Genomic DNA, 14,298 nt, shown 5'->3' on the forward strand with positions numbered 1-14,298 from the left:
AAAAAAAAAAAAAAAAAAAAAAAAAAAAAAAACGAATATGGGTTTAAAGGGGGGGAAGGGGACAGGCAGCAGGTTAAAAAAAAAAAACGAATCTGGGTTATCTAAGGAGAGATGTTCAGAAGATCTGAATGTCAGGACTGAGACTGGAGAGCAGTTTGAGAACCATCAGCTTATTGTTGTTAACTAACACCATGGAAGTGGACCACTTGGTTTTCAGGAAGTATGCCAAGTGACAAGAGGAGAGATACAAAGACATTCTGTGATAACAAAGAAAATATGGTTACAAAAATATTTTGAGGTGGAAAGGAAGGAAGGAGAGGGGATATATCTGTACATATCAGAGTGTACAATGCAGCTCAAGCTCCACCTCCTCCTGCCAGCCCTCCAGGATCTCCCCCAGCTTCAACTCCATTACCACTTTACACTCGCTACCAGGCTGTCTACCTCTCTGATATCCATCACAATGTTTGACATAGGACTAAACCCAGGGTTTAGTTATCCTTGTTCACTAGAGGATTATAAAACCAACTTTCCACATCACCAGTAAGTGTGGGGTTCTTGGGGAAAATTTGTCTGCCAATTGGTTCCTCTCTCCCTCTCTGATGGGAGAGAGTTTTTCCTGAGACCAGGCTCCTTCTTAGCTGACCATGGTCCATGAGACGCTATCAGCCAATCTTTGGCCAGCGCTTCCTCTAACTTTTTCTTTTCCAACCCTTTACGTCTTTGCCCTATAAATTCGTAGAAAAACTGTTGGCAAGTGGTCAGCTACTAGACCTTTGAAAAACAGTACCATCACCCCTGCCCCACTCCTCCCAGCCCCACCCCCAGGCAGTTAATAGGAGAAAGGAATAACTGTGTCACTCCTGGCTTCCAGTTGCTCATCTTGCTCTTAAACTGGAGGCCTCTGGGGCTGAAGGAAACTGGACAAAGTGTGCTGAGTAGCCTAATAGGACTTTTTTTTTTTTCCTGAAAGTTCCCTATTGTGGAAAAATAAAATAATGTGTTTAATTTCTGAAACCTGATGCCTGATTTGCCTTGGCAGCCATTCTCCTGGGCTTGGCCGAGAGTCCAGCAACACTAATATACTGATTAATACCAGCTCAACTTGCTCCCTGGAGAAGAAGAGCATTATTTACTTGACCATTTTCTTAAATCCTTTTTAATTTGCATGTATTTTAGCATGATCTTATTGGCTTTAACATGCTGTATCTCTGACCACTGGCCCCAAAGAAGCCTCAGGGAAGACTGTTCGGCTCTGTGCACTCACAACCCCATCACAAGCAAGATTTTGTTCCACCCAGTGATTAGAAATGACATGTCACGTGTTCTGTTTCTTCTGGGGCAGGCAAGTTCTAAGTGTACTTTTGTCCCCTGCTGGTCTTCAGGCCACTAGTAGAAAGGGAGGGAGCTGATGCTTCCCAGAATTCAAAGAGGGCTTTCTGCACTGTTCCTTCCTCCCTTCCAACTTTCCTCCCTTCCACGGTAACCCCTCTGCTCATTCTGCCCCTCCCTTGTAAAGCCCACAGGGATATCAAATAGCTTTTCTCTGAAGGGACACAGAGGATTGAGGAACCGTTGGGCCCCAGACAGTCCCTGACAGGGAAATGTAAACACAGCTGTGGAGATGGGAGCAACCCATCTTCCCTCCTCCCGCATTTCCCACCCAGAAGCAGGGAAAGGCCACCCTGCTGTGGAGAAACAAACAAGCAAACAAAACAAAGCACAGCCTTAAAGCCTGCATGAAGGTCACCAGAAACAAGCTGCTGCCCAGGCCTTGACCGGGCCAGCTGAAGTGCCAGACCCCTCCCTGAACACTTAGAGCAAAGGCAGCTCCAAAGCAAGTTGAGGTCTGGACATTACCGAGCCTGGAAACATGGCTCGATTTTTGAAGCCTCTCCACTCCTGGACATTTTGTCTTCTAATCTCAAAACCCCAGCTTTCCGCCTCAGGTACTTATCTCCTGACCCCTAGTTGCTTAGGGATCATAATAATGCATTCAATTCAGCAAGTAAGAACAGGCCCACAATAAACCCTTGTCCATGGCTCTTAGAAGTTTAAACTCTGAACCTCCAAGCCAAAATATTAGAAAGGGCCTCCTTAGCTTTTGTTAATTACAAAATAAATAATTCCAGCAGGAAGGAGAATTACTTTGGGGGATTATTTGGTGGGATTCAGGCCTTGCTTTGCACATACTGGGAAAGCTCCAACCCCACAGCTAGGGTGGTGCTGCCCATTCTCACTCTCTTGGCACAGTTAATGCAGGGCCTTGATCCCACGGGACACGCTCTTGGCACGGCGCTGCCTGGGAAGTAGCTCTGATCGGGTGGACAGCTAATGAGCTGTGCTTCCTTCCTGGCCATCAGGGCCCTCAACTGTAAAACTGCAGAAGTAGAAAGACAATAATAGCCTTCAAATACTGACCACTCAGTATGTGCCTGGCATTGTGCTAAGTGCTTTACAGTAGGTCATCTCGTTCCATATGAAGTCAGCAATATTCTTACACTCATTTTACAACTGAGGAAACCAGGGCTTAAAGAGATTCTGGAACTTGGCCAAGGTCAGCCAGCTGGTAAATGGCAGGGCCAGGATTTGGGCCCCATCATTCTGACTCCAAACCTACCCTCTAAACCATTCCACTCTACCTCCTCTTTTCTCTGAGGTCTTCTAGCTCTGAATCACAAGTCTGGATTTTCTCCATGGTTTTTTCCTTTCACTGGTGGTGCCAGGAAGAGAAATGTGTTTGGGACTCTCCTCTGCAAGTTCAGAGGAAAACAGTTCCTAATAGACAAGGGGCTCCTTACTTCCTCTGTACTAGAGATGCCAATCAAAGCTGGACACTGGACAGACCCCCATATCAGCAGGGCACAGCCTGTGTGAAAGACAAACAAATCCTAGCCAGACAGGAAAGGGGAGTTCCCCTTGGTTCTGTGACTCCCCCTTCTTTCTTCCCTGGCTTATCCGCAGGGTCCCATGCTGCTGATACTACGGCCCTTTGCACCCCACTGCAGCTAGGATGAGATACAAGGCTATGGAAACTCTTTTGGAGAAAGAAAAGTATAATACATAATCTACAGATTCCATGAACGACATTGTATGGAAAGAACCAAAAATAAATCACATTTCTTTATACATTTAACAAATTGCTTTTAGCATTCACATATTCATTAGCTATTGGACTGTAGGTGAACCTACATCATCTCGTACAATCCTTGCAAGATGCCTGGGGGTACGTACTTTTATCCCTGTTTTACAGAGAAGAACATTGAGGCTCAGGGAGACTGACAACGTTGGCCATGGCCACATGACTGACTGGTAAGTAGGAGGGCTGGAATTCAAACCCAGGCTAGGACTGACTCCAAAGCCTGTATTCTTTTCAATAAAGAGTGTTGTGTAATGAAAACAACCAAAATTATGAAATGGGAAGGATCCCAGAATATCTTGGAAACAGAGTTTCATAACTATATGTGGTACACATTATAATAGTAACTACCATTTATTGCATGCTTACTAGTGCCAGACATCGGGCCAAATGCTTTAACACGCTTCATCGCTACTGCTCAGTGAGATACATGCTAGTAACCCCATTTCTGCAGGTAAGAAAACAGGCAAACTCAAAGGGGTTAAGTAACTTGCACAAGGTCACATAAGTGACCTTCTGTCTACAGGTTGGATAGCAGGTTGACTTCCATCAGGTGTTAACCTTTCTTAGCCTCAGTTTCCTCCTTTGTAAAGTGGGTTGCTATGGTACCTACTATAATGGAGTTGTGAGGGTTTTTTTGATGGTGGTGGTGGTGGTTTTTGTTGTTTGTTTGTTTTGGCCACGCCACAAGGCATGTGGGATCTTAGCTCCCCAACCAGGGATCGAACCCATGCCCCCTGCAGTGGAAACGTGTAGCCTTAACCACTGGACCACCAGGGAATTCCCTGAGTTGTGATTTTTAAGTGAAACAATTTGTATGAAGCACTGAGCACACTGCTTGGCTCCCTCAGGGCATCCCCATGTTACACAACACCTAGACTTCTGGGGTGCTGGGGAGGGGTGGAAGGATTCCTGGGGATGGTTTCAGAGGACAGTCCTAAGGAATGGAAGAAGGGTGAAAGCAATCCTGGCATCTGGCACTGGGTCCTGACAGCAACCATGAGTCAGCCCCAGGTGCCGAGGGACCAGCAGTGCTCTCAGCACTGCTGGGTGTGTGCTGTGGTCTCTTGGCCATGTTCCTCTTCAGTCACACTGTCTGAACGTCATTCTTATAAATCTGGCCTGGGTTCTTTTCAGAAAAACAGCCTCCACCATGTGATGTCATGGTCCAGCCTTGGTCAGGGAAGGAAGCAGGGAGGAGGTTGTGCGTACAGAGTTGGGTGAAACGGGATCTTCTTATTTCTGGAGGGGCCCATCTGGTCCTGGAAGAAACTCTCTACCCTTCTCCCCTCCCTTCAAGACTCAGTAAAGAATCAATATTCTGATCTGGAGTGAGAGGGAGGTGATAAATCTAATGGTTAAGACCTGAAGCTTAGCATCAAACGGTCCTGGGTTCATATCCTGGCTTTGCCAATTACTTCCTCTGGGACCTTGAGAAAATCACTCCTGTTTTCCCCATTTCACCCATGGACAAGATAATTCTGATGTTATGGTGGTGAAGTTTTAAGAAATGCTTGGAAATCACTCAGCATATGTGTCAGGGAATACACGCTGCAACACATAGTAATTGTTCAATAAACGTTGCTACTATTAAGTCCCCAGCAGTTGATGAGGAACGTGGCTTGACAATTTTCTCTGCTTTTTACGTATAACTTATAGATATTATAAGAGAGCCAGCGTTTTCTCCAGTAACCATTCTTCCCTGTGAGAGGTGGTCAGGCTCTTCACGCCAGCACCCTGGAGATGAGGAGGCTGGGGAGAGACGGAGTAGTTGTGTCCCTACCCCTTTGTCTTCCCTCCCTTAGCCAGCTGGCTCCCTGGCTGTAGCTCTTCTGGTTCTCCCTGCTGCCTCCCTGCCCTCTGAAGAAGCCTGTCTCCTCTCTCCAGATTGGAAAGATTAGCTGCCCCCAGCCAGAACTTCGGGCTTCCCTGACCCTGGCTCTCCCCCACACCTTCTCCTGTGCTCTGCTCTTTATTTTGCAGACAGCTGGGGAAGAGGCCAGCATGTATGATTGTCTCTATGCAGTAGAAAAGCTAATTCCTGGATGCTCTGCATGTAATTTCATTGCGTAGGAGGCCCCCAGTGCTTTTGACTCCCCCTATGTTGTTCTGGACTTGTCTGTGTGCATAGGGGGAAGGCTGAGGATTAGAAGTGGCACTCCTCCTTAGGATCAAGTTACCTCTCCCCCTGCTCCAGGCAGGATGACCTTTGGCCCCTAATAGGAAGGGAAATTTACATGGCAGGTAAGATCCCTGCCCAGGAGAAGTCAATATATGTTGAGGCCAGAAATCTCAGGTCAATGTCCAGCTGGATCAGAACCAGATCCCTCTCTTCCCAAGCACTGGTGGTGGGAGTGGGCTAAGGACAGAGGAATAAGGGATTGTGTAGGAAACTCAAAGCCTAGACTCTACTAGATATAAGGAAAAAAGACTGAAGACAATACTACACTGCAGTTAAAAGGAAAGAGGCACAGCTGTATATGGTATCATGGAAAGATGACCCAAGACATTACTAATTTTTAAAAAGTCGCTGAACAAGGATATTAATTCCCATTTATGCTTTTTTTAGGTCCAAAATACCTGGGGGAGGTGAGAAAGGAATGGGGTTATAACGTTTTCTGTGTTTAAGTATTCTGCAATGAGTATATACTTATGTATTACTTGCAATTAAAAAGTATGTCTTTATAGCAAAAAGTATATATTTTAAAGCAGAAACAGGCTTAGAAAGGAAAGGTAACGGCCCACAGGGGTGGAAAATACGACTTCCCATGAAAGAGCCAGCCCCTGTCCCTAATGAAACCCTTCTCTGGCCCCTTGCTGCAGATCCTGGGACTATTTCCTATGGCAACTTGGAAAAGGTGAGGTCTCTAGCCCTGTTCAGTCCCAAAGGACCCCCATAGCAGCAGACCCGCAGTTACCAGGATGCCCCCAGGGGTCAAATGAAAACAGCCAAACATCCAACTGGCTAGGAAAAGTGAGAAGAGGAGAATCAGGAGGGGAGGAAATTTCCAGATTCTCCAACAGGTTTGAACTCCCAAGTTCAGGGAGGATTACAACAAGCTCTCCTTTGGAGGTCTCCACATCATGATGCAAGCTTAACTCCAACTCTAGGCTAAAATACCGCTTTCTACCAAGTCACTTGTATTTTCCCTTTTGCTTTTTATATATGAAAATATAATTTTATATATATATATAAAATTTTATTTTATATATGAAATGTTTTATATATGAAATATATAAAATATAGATTTTATATATGAAAATGTTGAGCTCCAAATATATATTTTATATATGAAAATGTTGAGCTCCAAAAATGTGAAATGGCCTACCTAAGGTTACACAGCAAGACAGAGGCAAAACCTGCCTTCAGAGTCCTAATTAATGTTTGTTTTTATCCATTATACCATACTGCCTTATTTAAAACCCAACATTTGTTTTTGTCAACTTTAATCTTGATCCCAACCCTAGCCTTTACCCACAGTGGGCTCAGGTGCCTCTGGCCAGTGGAAATGGCTGATTTTGCTTTCTGCCCCTCCTTGCTTCCTCCTCCCATCTTATCACCTAGAAATCTCCCTCTTGACCATGTTTCCTTCTTTTTTTTTTTTGCGGTACGCAGGCCTCTTACTGTTGTGGCCTCTCCCATTGCGGAGCACAGGCTCCGGACGCTCAGGCTCAGCGGCCATGGCTCACGGGCCCAGCCGCTCCGCGGCATGTGGGATCCTCCCGGACCGGGGCACAAACCCGTGTCCCCTGCATCGGCAGGCGGACCCTCAACCACTGCGCCACCAGGGAAGCCCCCATGTTTCCTTCCTGAAAAGGGCAATCACAGGTGGGAGGGAAGGAATGGAGTTTGTCCCTGGCCTGAAGTGACTCCAAGGCAGCCTGGCTCTTTTCTGCCCATTGCAGAAGATGACCCTCACCAGGAAGGCTTTGGGGTTCATGCCAAGTGGGCCAATTCCCTTCTCCCTCTGGATGCCTTGCTAAAGCAACCTCTTGATCCTAGCTATGGAGGAACAACAGGTTATCAGTGGCCATGATTTAAGAGCCTAGGACCCCGAGATGAAGATTTGAAGAGAGATGGTGCAAGATAATTTGTGGTGGGAAGGAATCAGTAAACTGGGACAACAGCAGCAGCTGAGTCCAAGGGTCAGTGTCTGGGAGTAATTTAGGAAAGTTTGGTGCTGACAGCTGTGTCTGGAGTTGAACGTCATGGCCAAATCAGCTCCTGGGATCCTCGGCTGCTTCAGGCCTACGAAGCTCTGGCTCAGGACACAGAGACAGCTGTGGTGTGGCAGAAGTCAGGGCCGCTGGGGCCCCAGGCTCAGCCTTGCTGTTGCTCAGCTGTGTGGCTTTAGGCAAGTCCTTAGGAAAGGAGGAAAGGAAACTAGCATCTGTCTAAGTGAGTGCAGTGCCCTTTCACAAGTGTCACTCTCACTACAGATCAGTGAGGAGGGTAACGTCCCTGTTTCACATGGGAGCAATCTGAGAATTCATGAAGGTAACTGAGGTCATTCCAGGCTATATAGCTGGAAAATGGGAAGACGGAATTAGGACTCAGGGCTTCTGAGCTCAAGTCCTGAGCACTTTCCCCTGGGCTTTCGCTTCTTCCTCTGTAAATAATGTACCCACCTCATGAATGAAGTCACACATTGTAGGTTCTAAACCTTCCCTTTTCACAACCTTGGCCCTGAGAAGTTGTGGCCACCTTCTTCTTGGGAATGGAGCAGTCTTACTTTTGCCACTGCACTCAATCTGGTTCGTGGGTCTAGGCCCCAGGGGGGTGCCTCGAAGGCAGGGTATTCGGACTTTGCTTTCCCCTCTACCTCTATCCCCAGGCCTTCTCCAGACTCCGAAGGTCTGGCTCCCTCTTCTCCTCCTCCTCCTCGATTTTGGCAGGCGGGCTGACATCAGTGGGTGTTCCCAAGGAAAGGGAACTCTGAGCCGAGCTCCACGGGCCCCTTCCCCCACGGCCCCGGACAGCCCCAACCCCCAGCCTTAGAAACGGCAGCGTTCAGAGGCCCTCTGAGCTCCCAAACCCCTCCCTCTTTTCGGTACCCGCCCCCCCCCCACGCCCCTGCCGCCTCGCAGAGGAAGGGAAGGGGTTGCTAGAGTCCGGGGAGCGGAGGCTCAGAGACCTCGACGAGTCCTGGGCGCCACGCAGCCGAGCCCAGGAAATGGATGCCGGTTCTGGGGTTACGAGGGGAGCTGTCCAGCCCCGCAGGGTGAGCTAGCAGAAAGGGTGAGCCAACGTCGGCCAGGCGGAGGGAGCGGCGGGCGCCAGGGCCGGGTGGGGCAGCGACTCCCCCTCCAGCCCGCCGGCCCCGGGCGTCGCCCCCGCCCCCCACGTGGCCGCAGCCGTCCCAGCCCCTGCGAGGAAGCGGCGCGGCTTCCTGCGGCTTGGGACGGGGATATAGGCGCCCCCGCCCGGGCCCGGCTCAGCGCCGCCGCTCCTCCTCGCCTATTCGCCGCGCGATGGCCTCGCTCCGGGCGGAGCGCGCTGCCGGCGGCCCGCGGCTCCCCGCGACCGGCGCCGGGCGACCGGCAGCGCTCCGCCTCCTCCTGCTGCTGGGCGGTAAGCGCAGCGCCCCGAGGCCCGGGCGGGAGGCGCGGGAGGCCCTGGAGGGGAGACGGGCTGGACGGCCAAGACCGGAACGGGCCCCGGGGTGCGGGTGCGGACAGCGCTGCTCTTTGGACGGTCCCTGGCCCCACCACGGTGAGGGCGCAGCGCGAGCTGCTTCCCACTGGGGAAAAGCTGGCGTGCCCGGGTCCCACAGAGAGGTCTTGGGACGTCTGGAGCTGGCAAGGAGGGAGGGGTTTGGATGTGAGTGGGAATGAATTGGCGCAGCCCCTCTCTTCTGGGCACTGAGGCATCCCGTGGGGGCCTGGATTGCTTCTCTTTTTTTTCTGAGAGTAGCCCTGACTTCCAAGGGTCTCAGCCCCCAACCCACACAGCCCTTCCTCCAGGCTCCAGATCCCCAGCATCCCATCTCCCTGCCCCTTTTCTGCCCACAGCTGTCCTGAAGCCCCAGGAGTCCCTGGCTCAACTTCTTCCCACCCCAGACGTCTTAAAGTCAGAAGGTGAGTACCCAGCAGCTGTGGGAGGGTGGCCCAGGGCAAGGAGAAGAGAGGTCAGTGGGGAGTGTCCCTTTCTCACAAGCCAGGCCCCAAACCCAATTGGTGCCCCTAAGTTCTGCTCTGTTCTCTCTTGGGGTTCCTTGTGGTCTACCTCTCATCCCACAAAGCCTCCAGCCGGCTCTGAGCTGGCCCCACCTCACAGGTGGATTAGAAGATCCCAGAAAAAGTGTATGTGGAAGTTCTTGGCAGGCGGGGTAGTGCTGGGCACATGGAAGACATTAAAGTTTTCCTGAGCTGAGACTCTCTCCTCAGCCAGGACTGTCTTGCTTGGGAAGGCTTCTGAGGCTCTCGGGGTAGTTCCCATATTTGAAGACGGGAACAGTGGTTCCTCAATGGAAGTACCTGGACCAGAGGGCCTGGAGGGTGGCGTAGGGGTGTGGTCAATGTGCAGCATCTCTGCCCACAGGGAAAACAGTGGAGGAGAAGTATGAGACAAATGTCCTACGTTGCTGGGATGATTATAAGGTTCAAATGGACTCTATCGAAAAGGATTGGTGTGACTGGGCACTCATTAGCAGGTAGGGGCAGTGCTGGAGGGCGGCTTGGGCCAGGGCTGGGGCTTGCTCCTTGTGGGCCTTGAGTGAGTGTGGGACAGTCCTCTTTTTGGGCCCAACCCTTCCCTCACTCTAGTCCTCTCCTGTCCCCAGGCCTTACAGCATCCTTCGAGACTGCTTGGAAAGGAATGCAGAAGAGTTTGGCCTGGGCTTCCCCAATCCCTGGGCAGAACAGATCATCTTTGAGACTCACCAGATCCACTTTGCCAACTGCTCCCTGGGGCAGCCCCCCTTCTCAGACCCCCCAGAGGATGTGCTCCTGGCCATGATCATAGCCCCCATCTGCCTCATCCCCTTTCTCGTCACCCTTGTGGTGTGGAGGAGTAAAGACAGTGAAGCCCAGACCTAGGGTGGCGTGAGCTCTTCAGCCGCCATCTTACTCCTTTCCTCTGCAGGTCTCTCCCCTCCCCTCCCTACTTCCTTCTCTCACTCCTACCCCAACTGCAGATCCTTAGATCGGTGGAAATGGAAGCTGCGTGGGGTCAAGGCTCAAGTTCTGTAATCTTCAAAATAAAACTGTCTTTTTTTGTACACTGTTCCCCTCCCCATCCCAGTGGGCCTGTGTCCTTCCCAGAGTCTCTGCCATTCCCACAGGCCCTCTGTTCTGAGCAGCAGAGCGTGAAGAATCTGGATAGTCCCACTGTTTTGTTCACTTACCTGCCCCCCACCACCCCTTCCCCCACCCAAAGGCCACACCCATATACTTCCTCCTCCCAAGGCCAGGCCTTTCCTGCGTCTATCCAAACCCAGCTCCAGGAAACGTGCAGGAAGAGACTCCCTTCCGGTCTGGAGAGCAGCCGGGGAGGTGAGGGGGGTAGGATGAGGGAGGACACTTTGCCATGGCTCCTGCAAGAAGGAAGGGGGTGCCACCCAGGAGCCCTGAATTTTCGCTTTCCTGATGCCTCAGTTTCCTCCCAGGGCCTGGGAATAGGAGCTCTGATCTGACCAACAGGAGTCCATCCCTAAGGACCTCAGGATTGAGGGCGAAGGCAGTAGAGGCTTCCTCTACTAGACTGGCCACAGGACTTCCCCTCCAGGTCCTTGGCCCTCATCCTACATTGTCCTGGACCCTGGGTGGGTGTGGCCTGCAGCCTGGCCACACACTGCCCCCTGGTGTCCACTAAAGCTAACAACCAGAAGATGGACGTGGCCCGGAAGAAGCTCAGAACTGAACCCTGTGATCAGAGACCTGTCATCCCCATAGCAACCACTAGTTCTTCACTGGATGCTTCTGTTAGCTTCTTGAGCCATACTTATGCTCCCTTTCCCACTTCTTAGGGACATACCTAGCGATCCACATTTCTGTATATGGACACTCCTATATGTTCCCTGGATGGTGAGGCCCAGTTCTCCCCATGGAAACTTCACCTCCAGTTCTCCCTGGGACAAACCTGCCAGGTCATCAAAAATGTCTAGAGCATAACTTTGTTCTTCAAAAAGACACCTGTTTATTCCTTGTGGCACCTGGCACCTCTTTAGGAACTCTCCTTCCCTCCTTGTTGAAATGTAAGCTTCTCTGAGTACATGCATATCCACTTCCTGGGACATGCCTGTCTGTTCCACAGATATATACCTATATGCTTCTAGAACATATCTATTCTCTGAGACACACTTCTCCTCTCAGGACACATCTGGCTCTCTAGAGACATACCTATTCCCTAGGACATTTAGAGTTTTCACCAGAGAGAAATCTTTGCTCTGTTTCCATGAATGCATCTGTCTTCTCCAAGGATATATCTATGCTCTTTTTGACCCATATTTGCCTTCATACATTTTACTAATATACATCAAAGGCATGTTGCTGTAAGACACTGTATATTGCTTATTGTGTTGGGAAGATAAGTTAGATAAGGCTTGGCTTCTGCTTTCAATGGCTTTCATCTAGTAGGGGAGCCGACATGTACACAAATAAAAACAGTGGAGTGTGTGATGAGAGTCATGCAAGGGATGCAAGCCAAATGTTTTCTGAGTGCAAAGGAAGGAGGGGCCCATTTAGCTAAGGTGCAGTCACAGGAGGTGAGATCACAGGAGGGTGATTGTGGAGTTGGCACCTGACTAGGCCTTAGATGGAGTACATTCCCCTATGGGAAAGTGTCGAAAGGGAGGTGAGTTAAAAAATTATTGCAATAATCCAGGTTTGAGAGAACAAGGGCATGGACCAAAGGAGTGGTGAATGGGGAAATGGAAAAAATTAAAAAGTAGGGAACTTCCCTGTTGGCACAGTGGTTAAGAATACGCCTGCCAATGCGGGGGACACGGGTTCAAGCCCTGATCCAGGAAGATCCCACATGCTGTGGAGCAACTAAGCCCGTGAGCCACGACTACTGAGCCTGCACTGTAGAGCCCGCGTGCCACAACTACTGAAGCCCATGCGCCTAGAGCCTGTGCTCCGCAATAAGAGAAGCCACCTCAATGAGAAGCCAGTGCACCGCAACAAAGAGTAGCCCCCAGTTGCCGCAACTAGAGAAAGCCCGTGCGTGGCAACAAAGACCCAACACAGCCAAAAATAAAAAATTAATTAATTTAAAAAGTGAGCAGAAAAAAAAGCAATTAAAAAAATAAAAATTAGGAAAGGTTATTAAAAATAGGGGAGGGATTTGGATATGAAGGTGAAGTAGAGGAGAGGTTAGAGCTGACTCTGGCTTTGAACCTGGGTGTCATTAGAAGGAGAAGCTGGCCTGAAGAAAATGGTGTATAATATGAATAACAATGGAACAAGCTGTTATATACCGTAGAGAGTTAGAAATGGGAGTGGTGGTGGTGCTGCTAGTGGTAGAAAAGGGTTAGAGCTAGAAATATAGGGTTAGGAGTCCCCTGCACAGAAAAGCCATGTGAAGCCATGAAAGGGATGAGAGTTCCCGGAGAGAAGGTGTACTGAAGAAGGCTAAGGTCCTTTAGGAAACACCCACATGTAAACAATGAGGACAGAAGAAGACAAAGGGAAAGATCAAAGAGATAGCAGAACAAGGATAAAGCAGTGCCATGGAAGCAAAGGAAATGGTACCCTTTGAGAGAACTTTTTTTTTTGATGTGGACCATTTTTAAAGTTTATTGAATTTGTCACAATACTGCTTCTGTTTTATGTTTTGGTATTTTGGCCACGAGGCATGTGGGATCTTAGCTCCCCAACCAGGGATCGAACCCGCACCCCCTGCACTGGAAGGCAAAGTCCCAACCACTGGACCACCAGGGAAGTCCCAAGAGAACATTATCTATTGAATGGTTCATTCATTCATTCATTCAACAAATATTTGTTGGGCACGTCTGTGGACCAGGAACTGTACACAGTGTAGGATGGACTTTGGTGGGGGAGATGTTAGAGATCAGACAGGAAATTGAGAGGGTGGTAGAGTCAAGGGAACTACATATTTTCCAGTAGGGATGACGTCAGCATGTTTGTAGACGAGAGGAGCCAGGGGAAAGGGAAAGAGGGAATATGATACACAGAGAAGTCCTGGAGGAAACTGGAAAGGAGAGGCAATCAGCTGCCAAAGGGTTGACCTTGTAAAGGAAGAGTGATACTTCTTCCTTTGAGTCCAAAAGGAAGGAGTAAAAATGAGAGGAATTTTTGAGAGATGAATCCAGTGTGATGACAGAGAGGAAAGATTAAGAGGTTCACATGCATGGCCTCAGTCTCATAAAAATAGAAGGGAAGGGCATTCTGCAGAGATGGAGGAGATGGGAACAGGTGGAATGGCATGATGAGTGTGGAAAAGTTTGAAGAGTTACCTTGAGGGATATGACAGGGAGCCAATAAAAGACAAAGCATCACTGGGCCGCACTGATTGCCCGGCAATGAGGTCAGTCAGGGATCTGGGGTTCAGTCAGCAGGTTCCGGTGAATTTTTTTTTTTTTTTTTTCAGTAATACTCCTGGGCCCAGGCGTGAAAAAAAGAAGATGGGGGTGGGGTGGGGAGGTGGGCAGGGATCAACGACCCTGGTTTGGAAACTGAGCAGCAGGTAGGCAGGCAAGGGGACAGAATTGAGTAGTCTAGGCTGGGGAAGGAGTCAGATAAGACCAAAAGGGGTCCAGGGACTTGAGGTTAGAAAGGTGAGGACGTGGGAGAGGTGAGAGAGAGGTGGCTGTGCTCAAATACGGCGGCTCTGAATAATGGAAGCAGAGCCATTTCAAGCGATAAAAGCTACAAATGAGCTCCTGGGGAATGATGGAGTCGAAGGACACAGGAATTGAGGGCAACTGCGAGGGATTGAAGTTAAATGACACAAATGTTGATATTAAAAGAAGCCTAGTATAGTGGAAACAAGTCTAGGCTGGGTTCTGGAGACCTGGGTTCTACTTGCAGTTCTACTAACTGTGCCCACTTTGGGGGAGTGACTGCCCTTCTCTGGGGTGGAATCAGAAGACTTCTCAGGGCCGTTTCTGCTCTAGACGGTAAGGATTTGGGGATAATAGGAAGGGACGGGTTGACGAGGACGATCCCTCCCGTTGGGCAGCCCCTCTCCCCAGAGG

At 49.7% G+C, this 14,298-nt stretch overlaps 1 protein-coding gene and 1 pseudogene across 1 annotated transcript; one reads left to right on the top strand and one right to left on the bottom strand.

Moving 5' to 3' along the window:
• Positions 1-7,076: 7,076 nt before the first annotated feature.
• On the bottom strand, positions 7,077-8,599 carry LOC114888979 (annotated as a pseudogene).
• On the top strand, positions 8,503-10,343 carry RAMP2 (receptor activity modifying protein 2). Its single transcript, XM_029212631.1, has 4 exons — positions 8,503-8,711; positions 9,152-9,217; positions 9,681-9,792; positions 9,922-10,343. The coding sequence occupies exons 1-4, from the start codon at positions 8,612-8,614 to the stop codon at positions 10,175-10,177; spliced, it is 534 nt and encodes a 177-aa protein (XP_029068464.1). The 5' UTR covers positions 8,503-8,611; the 3' UTR covers positions 10,178-10,343.
• Positions 10,344-14,298: the final 3,955 nt, after the last annotated feature.

Source organism: Monodon monoceros, unplaced genomic scaffold (genome assembly GCF_005190385.1).
Source record: "Monodon monoceros isolate NGI ecotype Baffin Bay Population unplaced genomic scaffold, NGI_Narwhal_1 Super_Scaffold_9, whole genome shotgun sequence".
Classification (NCBI taxonomy): domain Eukaryota; kingdom Metazoa; phylum Chordata; class Mammalia; order Artiodactyla; family Monodontidae; genus Monodon; species Monodon monoceros.